Source organism: Montipora capricornis, chromosome 14 (genome assembly GCF_036669925.1).
Source record: "Montipora capricornis isolate CH-2021 chromosome 14, ASM3666992v2, whole genome shotgun sequence".
NCBI classification, from domain to species: domain Eukaryota; kingdom Metazoa; phylum Cnidaria; class Anthozoa; order Scleractinia; family Acroporidae; genus Montipora; species Montipora capricornis.
The window spans coordinates 41,749,293-41,759,292 of NC_090896.1; the positions used below are offsets into that span (position 1 = coordinate 41,749,293).

The window sequence follows — 10,000 nt, forward strand, 5'->3', positions numbered from 1 at the left end:
ACAATTACCACATTGAAGTGCTCGATGGTTACTGTTGACCCATTTATGGCATATGCCACAAGGGAATTTTTGTTTTTCCTTAGATGTTACACTGTTCATTCATTATATTAATGCGATTAATGAGTCAGTAAAACATTTAACCAGAGATCGAAGAATATGAAGCCATAGTACCCGATCCATTTGGTCTGTCTTTTATAATAAGTTTATCGAGGGAGAAATAAGCAATCTTTCCTTGGGCTTTTGCTTGTCTCAGCTGCGGTAGCTGGGCTCTTCTCTTTTCCATGGTCTCCTCGGCCAGATCTTCAAAGATGTGGATTCCTTCGGGTTTCATTCTTCTTGCTGCCTTAAGAATCGATTCCTTTGCCTTGTAACTGGTAAACTTACAGACAACTGTTCTTGGTTTTGGAGTACCATCATGTCTTGTAGGCCGACCAGTGCGATGGGCACGCTCGATTTCAGGAACCGGCTCGATATTTAATTTGTCAGCAAGGACTTTCTTTACTTTCTCTTCGGTTGTTTCCCAAGTTTCGCCAGTATCTTCTAATAGGCCTTCAAAGCGAAGATTGTTCCTCCTACTTTGGTTTTCAAGGTAAACTGTCTTTTGTAGATGCTTGTTTACTGCTGTTTGAAGATTGGCGCCGTCGCTAGCTGTGTTCTTTAACTCGGCGCCGATCGCTGAGAGTTGTTCGTCGTGGCTCGCAATATCTTTTTGGCTGAACTCCAGACTGGATTTTAGTCCCGCAAAGTCTTTTACTAAATTATCAATACGCGAGGTTAAATTGGACACAACCGATTCCATAAATGATTTAAACATACATTCTTGAGCTTTCAGAAGATCTTGAAGAACACTCGAAGAAATGGTCTCTGGCAGATCATCATATTCTCCGGCTTCTGCAGACGGTGAACTTGGTTTACGCTGATTATTTTTTTTCTTAGACATAATAATGCATATAGATAGCAGTTAGAACTAAAGAAATACTCAAAAAGTGGTTAATTTTAAACGAATTAGCTTTGTCAGACGGGAGCAAGGATACACACAACCGCCATCTTCGCTGACCGCTGACATGTTCATAAGGCTCACATGTTCAGGCTCACATGTTCATAAGTTGGTTTTTACGTCTCAAAGATGTTTAGATTTCAATTCTCGGTTTTCAGCTGACGTCATAACCTTATGCAAATTAGATTTCCGCCATTCTGGTGCCCCTGATTAATAGGGAAATGTATGACATTTTGAGCGCTCACGTTCGAAGTCTTCAAATAATTCATCTTTCCAATGGATATTGCCCAAGAAAGCGACCCAAAATCACTCGACGAGGTACCAGTACTTTCATCCTACGCAAAAAAAACCTCGAAAGCCACGTCGAGAGCGCTATTTGAAGAAGATTTTCTGTCGTTTGCGTAGACCCAGCGGCCATACGGAGCGATCAGTTTGGCTCCTCTAAAAGTCTCAGACTTGCTTTCCTAGTTAGTTTTAGAGACAAGCTACTATACAAACAAGCAGTTTAAGGCCTTCAAAATTTTGAAAGCGTACAACCAGATGATTTCTGGTTTCGTTGCGTCCGTTTAAGCAAGGGAAGGAAATCGCGGGCAAGATTGTTGTTGTTTGTGGCCAAGGTGACTCGGAGGTTTGACACTCGGCGTCGACCTTATCTGTATCAGTTTCCAGTTGGATTTCTTTTAATACCTTCGCTAACTGCTATGGCCGCCAAATGAGAAGAAAAGGCCTCCTCACTCCCTTTGTTTCGATGATTTCCCTCTTCTTCTGTCAAAGTACTTGGTCGATTAGAGTCTCAGTCCTTCACCTTGAGAAGGTGAGAAGCTTTTTTCCTTCGAAATTCGTCCGATTTCCTTGAAACTCAGTCAATTTGGGCGCTCCATCCCTCGCATTCGCCTGTCGAATTTCAGCGAAATCGAATAAAACGCCTCCGAGTACGACATTTGCTAACCTGAGTATCACAAACGCCTGATACTCAGGTTAAATTCACCTCATTAAATATTCAAAACCGGGCATATTTAATGAGGATTTTCGAAGATGAATTTCTCCACGACGTTGTGGTTTAATCGGTCGAAATTGAGCACACTTGTTCGAGGGGTTCAAGCGCTTCGGTGGTGTGAATTGGGAAGACATCGGTGGAAACCCGGCCGAGAAACGCTTTATCGAAAAAAAGCCAACTTTCGACAAATTCTCGACCAACGCGTGCTAAATCGCTGCGAAAGCTTTACAGGATAAAACACAACTGTTCACAGCAAAAGCCGTTACTGGCAATCACCGCAAAAGCTTTAATTGCTAAACCTGTAAAGACAATTTCAGCAAAATAAGTCCAACACCACACTTAAAGTTAAAATCTAACATTAAACCGTGAGTCAATCGCTGCGAAAGCTTTTAAATTGTCCTTTGTTCGTTGTATCTGTCCCAGAGTAAGGCAGGCTTCCCAGAAACAAAGTCTTTCGATTTCGTGTCGTCTCGGCTTATCTGTGAAATCCACGCGTTTCGGCGATCTTCTGTTAGCTGTTTTTAACTTTCACCGTTCTTATCAACAACGATAGGTATACGGAATAGACTAATACCTTCCTTGTTTCCAGATTTTACTCCACAGCCAGGTATTATACAGAGAACCATCGCACTACAACTCACTCACATCTCTCTCTACGCGTCTCTGTTTACGATTCGAGGGGCTCCACAATGGCGGTTAACGACGGTTGTCAAGGACTAAGGTCACGTGGGTGAAAACCAAGAATTATAAACTCTGTTTTGATTGGCTAGTCCACCTCAAAGTTTCCCCTGAAGTTGGTTTGAGGAAACGAAACAAAAAACATAGTCGTGCAATGCTGTATTGTTCTTATGCCTCTCCCTGAGCAATTCGCCGCAGTTAATGCTTGGGTGATGGGTATTCTGGTCATGGCCAAAATTTTAGGGGGTAAGGAAACTTAAACGTACCTCGCATCTTAACTAAATAAACTTTAGAAAAGTGAATTAACATTCTGGCCAAATAATATGATTAATTTTACGCGTGTACTTGACATATTTCTTTGACATCACCCAGCACGGTGTTCTGTTAGTAGTTAGTTGTGTGAGAAATGGAACAAATTTAAAGTGAGGCCATTGAATCACGATTCCTCTTCATTTGCCCATTTAAGCAAACTCTTTCTCAAGGACGCACATTTCACTTTTTGCATGCTGGTTTGACGTACTGACTCGTAACAACAAAATAAAAAGGGGGGCCTTTAACAAACCGCAAAACCGCATGCACCAATAAAACGCTTAGAACCGAAAAACCACAGTACTCTTGATCAAAACCGAAAGCTGCAACAATGATAATAAATAGCCACGTTGGTGGCCGAATAACGCCAACATGTTTGTAGTTGTCTTTTTTGAGGCTTCCATGTCTCAGCAAACTTAGTGCGACCACTTGCAAAGTGCACGGCTTGCTCTACTTAGCAATATTTTATTTCAAGGCCGGGGATAAGTGTCGACACAAACACGATGCAAATGACGAAAATGACGAAAGTGACCACACCAATTACGTAAATGAAAAGACGTCATCATTGCTTATCCTATATTGCATTCTTAGTTGGCTTAATTTAAAGTGAAGATTTATTAGTCAAATATGAGGTTTATTCAGCCGATTTGTTTGAACACAAAGTTCTGGCCCAGCCGAGTTTCCAGCGACGAATCAACCCTACCTAGAATATGGGAACCAGTGAGAAAATACATTCTTTGCCACTTCAAAGGAAAAAATACACGACTGAGCCTTTATTTCATTTAGCCATAAAGAGAAATGTGTCTCATTGCTTGTAATGACTTATGATAGCTCTAATTTAGCATTTAGCACGCTTCCATCTCTGTTGGAATTAAAACACACTTCACAACATTGCGTAATTAGTTCATGACACTGCCATATCATATTAAAAAATGAAGGTCTTGTTTCTCATTAATAATCATTGAAATTTAGAACTTATAAGGCCCAGATATCTGTATGACTTTATTTAAATACAGTAGGTAAATCCATAGGCTAAAGATAAGATGATAAATAAAAATATAAAATACACTTATATGGACTCTACTTGTCAGCTGACTTGTTCTGAATGATCTGTAAAATGTAACTTAAAAGAGGAAAGTCTTAAGTTTTATTTCAAGCAAAACTAATTACTGTTAAAATAATAAAATTCTCACTTAAATAAAAATATAAGAAAAAAAAGAAAAACCGCCGCCTCTGAACATGTAGGTTCGGGGATAATGTGCAATGATTAGAAGTAGACACTGTCCTGTTACTCCTTTATTACTAGAGTACCAGCTGCCTCTGCAAGTTAGGGAAATAATATAAAATCTCGTCACATTCATATTTAATGTCTTTGATGAGAGTAAAGTCTGAGACAAGGTAACGAAAGGCTAGTTTTTGTCCAATTGTTAACTGAGACCGTGGCAGCTTTCGCTATCAGTAGTGATTGAACATTCGCGTTCGTGGCTCACAAGTTATGGGATATTCAATTAACTTGCCTGGAAAGGTAGACCGAGAATTAAACTCAGTTGAGTGTTTTAGTTAAGAATAAGATATTTTCTAATTCGATTTAGATTTTATAAATAACAAAGAATACAGTTTTTTTTATTAAAGTAGATTGCCTTCGTAAGCAATCCACAAGCCCAACTGAAGAAAGGCGTTTGCGATCGTTAGTTCCACAATTTGTTGCTTTCAGTGTAATAGTTAGCGCCAACGATCAAGAATTGTATCATTTAAATTTTAATTTCATGTTGCGGCCATCCCGCAAAGGGGTATAGTATATGCAGCTTTCCACCTTGGACAAAAGCTAACTACGGTCGCTTGCATAATTAATTGCAAATGTTGAAAATATGTCATTAGACGCAGAGCCTTATCATTTAAAAATAAACTGAACGCCACGATAGCGGATGGTTGAGTTTGGTCAATAGCTAACCATTTCAGATTAAGAACAACTTGAGACATTGAACTTAGATCCATTGCTGTTGGGAAAGTCATCCTCTGACACCCAAAAATTTGTCCATAGAGTAGCCCGATAGTCTTGACGTAAACTGCCATAATCCACCCTCAATTCTGCTCACCGGCTTTCTTCGATCCGGTCTTGTCTAAGCAGCTGATCGTTGTAACTAATCAAATCAAGACTTCGCGGTTTCTGTACTCGATGTTTCATCTGTCCGAGCTTCAGAGAGGGTAAATACATTGAAGTTTTTTAGGATAAAAGTATCTTTATAACAAGGCGTTTTGTCGTAGTGGGTCAGTTGCAAGGGTGCTGAAAAATTAAACGAATAAACGAGGACTGTACGGCGGCGCACTTGTTTGCTGAAGGGCTTCGTTAGCAATAACAAATTTTGGCCACCAAAGGTGACGAATTTTAACTCTCCAACCTACCGAATATAAAATAGATCATAGACAACAACTCTTCATCAAAGGTGGGGGGTTACCGCCACCGACTGCAAACAAAAAGAAAAGAATGTTTATGAACAACTGTACAGAGACAATAACTTGACTTTATTTCCCTCGTCCGAGAAGACTAAAGTTTAACCATATGTAGATGTTCTTTTGAGGAATCACCCTCTCTTTATTTATTCAAAGACCCATGGGAGAATTTGTTGGCCCCTGGCAAGGCACTCACTCTCTCGAGATATCACAACGAATTTAAAGGTATAGTTTTTTTCTCTACTTCCGAATGCAAGGAAGACGTAAAGAAGCGGAAAAGGAGTCAATAACTGTCCTTAAATTATGGGCCTGGCCGGATCACAAGTCCTTTCGTAAAGTATATTCTGTAGTGCGTTCAAATTTCGGGTGCCTTAATTAAATTCATGCAGTTCTAAATAATCATTACAATCCAATTCATTTTTTTATTCACACTGTCCAAATTTATATTATCAATAATAAATTTAAAAAGAGAGAGAGAGAGAAGAGGAATGATATTAGGCCATAATGTAGAAAGTTAATTGGTGTGCTGTGTCTAAAGGAGTACAGCTTTCTAGCTGGACACCGCCAAACAAACTGTCAACGAACCACCCGCGCGTGTTTTCAACGTTTATTTGACGAGATCCGGATATTTTACCATCTAAGAAAAAGAAGAATATATTTGGTCGGGTTCCAGCATTGATATGTGTCTAATTCCACTCACACGTGCAGGTAAAGAAAACAGAGCAGTAAAGCTGATTAAAGATTTCTATAGTCGTGATTTCCGAGTTTCAAAAGACATTAGATATAAAGATCAATGGATTTATTTTAATACCCTAGGACACCTTGCTCGCTCTCATGAACCGGGGCTTAAGATCGAATGATAATTAGCTCACAAATCTTTGTTACACAGTGGTTAACTTTTTTTTACCTTTACTAACAACGAATAAAACCAAATTTTTATTTTTCGCTTTCCACAGACAGTTTGTTAAGAAATCTACTCCTTGGTACTCAGACAGGTTTCGAATTCAGAACACGACGTAATCATGGTGATAACAATCAATCAGTATAGCATACTTATCTAGCTTATGAAGCACCAGTGATTACGTGCTGGAATGTTAAGATAAATGTTAAAGAACGCTAACGACTAGATAATTTATAGATTTTAAACTTGATACGGTTTATGGCTCATTTCATTTTATATTAAATTAAGTGGCAGAGTCAATTGAAGACCATTGAAGAATCGTTATAGAGCAAGCGTTCCGTCAGCGTAAAATAGTGTGCACTTTAATATCACTGCTAATGAAGATTCTGTTTCCGCGTAGGTTGTTAACTTTGAATGCATTTGGCTGAACCTAACATAATTTATTTGGAAAAAAATAAAATGTTTACTCCTAGAAGCTAAAATTAATTCGTCAATAAGCTCAGTCTAGATTGCTTGACGTTGAGGCCAACTTGAAGTTATCAGGTGTTGCTTCCATTTCTCAGAGCGTTTACCTTCCCAACCATGCATGATATACCATGCTGATGGCCTAAATTCTCGGATACTGAACGATAAATCCCGTCTTCGTACTGGAAGTGAGGTCCCTGTGTGCTGGTGGTCTGGACCAGAATCATCCTTTCCAGAATCAGCAATCTCTAATCTGTAGCCGGGTTGTCATGGTACTTTAATAACGATCCTGAAGGTTAGCCAACCTTCTAGAACCCGGGCCTGGTGGTCTGTATATAAGAAATTCCTCAGTCACTAAAGAGGTTCTGCATTAGGCTTGAAAATCCCCATACACATGTGTGGACATATCCGACAATGTTTGATTTGTTGAATAATCATCACGTTTTCTTGCATTTAATTGAGCGAAACGTTTCTCCATCCATCTGTATAATAGCCTACGGGAGAACCTTCCCTTTCCCCTCGAACCCCTGTACATCTTTATATTATTTTGTTTTTAAACTGAATAAATCAGAACAGCTTCCCTTTCCTCAGAGCTAAGTCAGAACTATAAACAGAACCGGAAAATCTTGAAAAAAAAAGTGCATAATGTAACTTTCTGTCGCAAATATGACCATTGCCAAACTAGAACTGCCATACCGTGCGTCAGAAATTAATCTAGTTGTAACAGAACACTAAGAACTCGGCGGCAACTTACGATTTCCGATTTGCCGTTTAATTTTCATTTTCTGATTATTCCTGTTTGCTGTGCTGAGACGCTCCCGTTTAAAGGTTTATCCTGTCTTATACCCTGTGCCGACGCGCAGAAGCGTCGATGTTTCATTTCCGTTGTTGGTTTCTATCCAAAAGAAAGAAAGGAAATTTAAAAAATATATGTATATCACGGTGAGCTGTCTGACCAAACTCCTCCTTATTTTTTATCTTTTGTTGTCTCCAAATATATATATATATATATATTGTAAAAATTATAAATTACATGTTTATTGGGCTTAATACCTCAATTCTCTCCATTAATTCAGCATGCTGAATCATTGAGAAATTATGTTCGAAACGCAGAAAGATTAATCTGTTGTCACATAGTGAAATTTAATAGTCTTAGAAGCGGCTATAAAAGTCAAGGTGATTTGACACAAATTAAGTAGGGTTCAGTCCGCCGTACAAGCAGTACCGTCTAACTCCAAAGACATCAGCAATATGGAAGGCCCTGGACAAGAATCCGTGTCATCTTATTCAGACAGTAAATCTAGACTGACTCTTCTCCTGTTATTCTGCATTTTGTCTTTTTTTGGCAATTGTTTGACTGTCGTTCTGTTCATACGGAATTATTCCGTTGAACGGCAAGTCAAAGAGCTCTGGCAAGAAGCTGAAAAACGTAAGGCTGCGGTAAACTATCCAGCTGGTTATCAAAACACGGCAAGCAAAGATAACACTCCAGGTAAGAAATCTGATAATTCCGATCGCTGAAAGCCCAGTACTTCTTCTTCTTCAACGATCTTACTTCGATACTCACGCCAGCTCTGAAGATGGAGTCTAGAGGCCTATATCCTTTTCTTTTTTCCCTCTGTAAATATGGAGCCAGGTAAAATGGCTAGTCTGTGCATTCACTGAATGAGCAAAATCAGTGTTACAAGTTCTTTCTACATTTCCATACAATTCTTTTGTAAAGGTATGCGCGCCCGGGTTGAATTATTCGTGAAGCGCTCGTTACAAAGCGAATTTACTTTGATGTACACAAATCTTAGCGCCTTCTCTATCAAGGGTACTTTAGTTTTATTCAGGTTCATAAGCAATAACCCTGAATAAAACTTAGCTGATCTGTTACTTCCACAAGAAAGAAGAAACAGACGTCAGTGAAGAGACCATAAACCAACTCTACAGCTTCTGTTAATTTGGTTCATTTGGTATCCGATAGTTTCGCAACTGAGAGCTATCCATTTCAAAAACTCGTTGCTAGAACATGTGCGCCATAATTACTTTAGCTGAAAGCGAACGATTCAACGTTTGCTCTCATCGGCTTTACGTGTTCCACAACATGTACCTTAATATCTTCGGCCACGTTCCGTTGTTGTACTCTTTGATTAGATGAAATGAATTCTAGAGGTTATTTGTTTGCATACCTTCATCGCTAGCAGAAGAACAATCCAAGCTCTAAAGCAATGATCAGTTGCAAATAATGCATCAAGTTCCATATATGACAAGTCGTTACACTATGTACAAGCAAAGGTCTGTGATGCTCTCGAGGTTCCTTTAACATAATTAGTTATATTTGATCGCTACTAAGGGCCCTGAGGAATTAGAGGCATGATAATGAAAAGAAGGGAAACGTTAGTTCAATCTGCTTGCTTGAGGCTTTTTCAGTGTGTGCGTACTTTTAAGTTTACCTCGTCTAGTATATTTGTGGGGATGGCTTGCCTTGATTAGAAAATATGTGCGGGGACATTAATTAGCTTGACAGCAAGATCTCAATTTCCTGTCAGTTTAGGCTAAGTTCGTGAAGAAATCATCAAGTTTTGTCATCCCAAAGGTTTAATTTGCCTGCCGGGCCCCAGCGGTCAGAAAGGAGAGCCGGGACCACAGGGTGTCAATGGTGACCCAGGGCAATCCGGACCCCAAGGATTTATAGATTCCCCAGGGTGGCCAGGATGTCAAGATCCAAAGGGTGAAGTAGGGAAATATGGACCCCGTGGGATCAAAGGCGTTTGGGGACCTCCAGGACTTCCAGGACCACCGGGTCCTAAAGCTACATGTTATCTGTAGAAATATGAACCAAAGGCTGTGCAAGACCCAAAAGGCGAAAAGGGAGCAAAACGAGATGTAGGTTTTCTAGGATTACGAGCAATAAAAGGAGCACCGGGTGTTACTGGAACGCTTGGGATAGGTAACTAGTTTAATTAATTAATTAATTAATTTAATTACTTAGATGTGTTCAGTATATTATGGGACATTTCTTGAACTGTGATGGTTCTTTCAAGGTCTGAGGTGAAATTGGAATGCGTTTTCCGAGTTATCCGATCACATGAAATGTAGATCCAAACACCAGGACCAGTTGTTTAAACGGCGGATAACTGTTTTGATTTCGAATTCTAGTGGATAATTCACCATCCAAAGTATAAAATGTTCTTCAGGATAAGGTTTGGCGCCTCTT

At 39.5% G+C, this 10,000-nt stretch overlaps 1 protein-coding gene and 1 long non-coding RNA gene across 4 annotated transcripts in view; one reads left to right on the forward strand and one right to left on the reverse strand.

The window, feature by feature from the left end:
• Positions 1-3,541: 3,541 nt before the first annotated feature.
• The window catches only part of LOC138032315 (uncharacterized), a 12,971-nt gene continuing 6,512 nt past the window's right edge, over positions 3,542-10,000 (reverse strand). Inside the window, exons 2-3 of one of the 2 annotated variants that reach the window (XR_011128341.1) lie at positions 5,385-5,446; positions 3,542-5,265 (exon numbers count right to left, since the gene is read on the reverse strand). This is a non-coding gene — a long non-coding RNA (uncharacterized lncRNA). Of the gene's footprint in view, positions 5,266-5,384; positions 5,447-5,527; positions 7,128-7,552; positions 7,694-10,000 lie in introns of those variants that run through there. The other variant, XR_011128342.1, reaches the window with a different exon arrangement.
• Positions 7,995-10,000, forward strand: part of LOC138032310 (uncharacterized) — a 6,440-nt gene continuing 4,434 nt past the window's right edge. For both annotated transcript variants that reach the window (XM_068879973.1, XM_068879974.1), the window contains exon 1: positions 7,995-8,290. In XM_068879973.1, the coding sequence (XP_068736074.1) occupies positions 8,050-8,290 (241 nt within the window). In that variant the 5' untranslated portion in view covers positions 7,995-8,049. The remainder of the gene's footprint in view (positions 8,291-10,000) is intronic.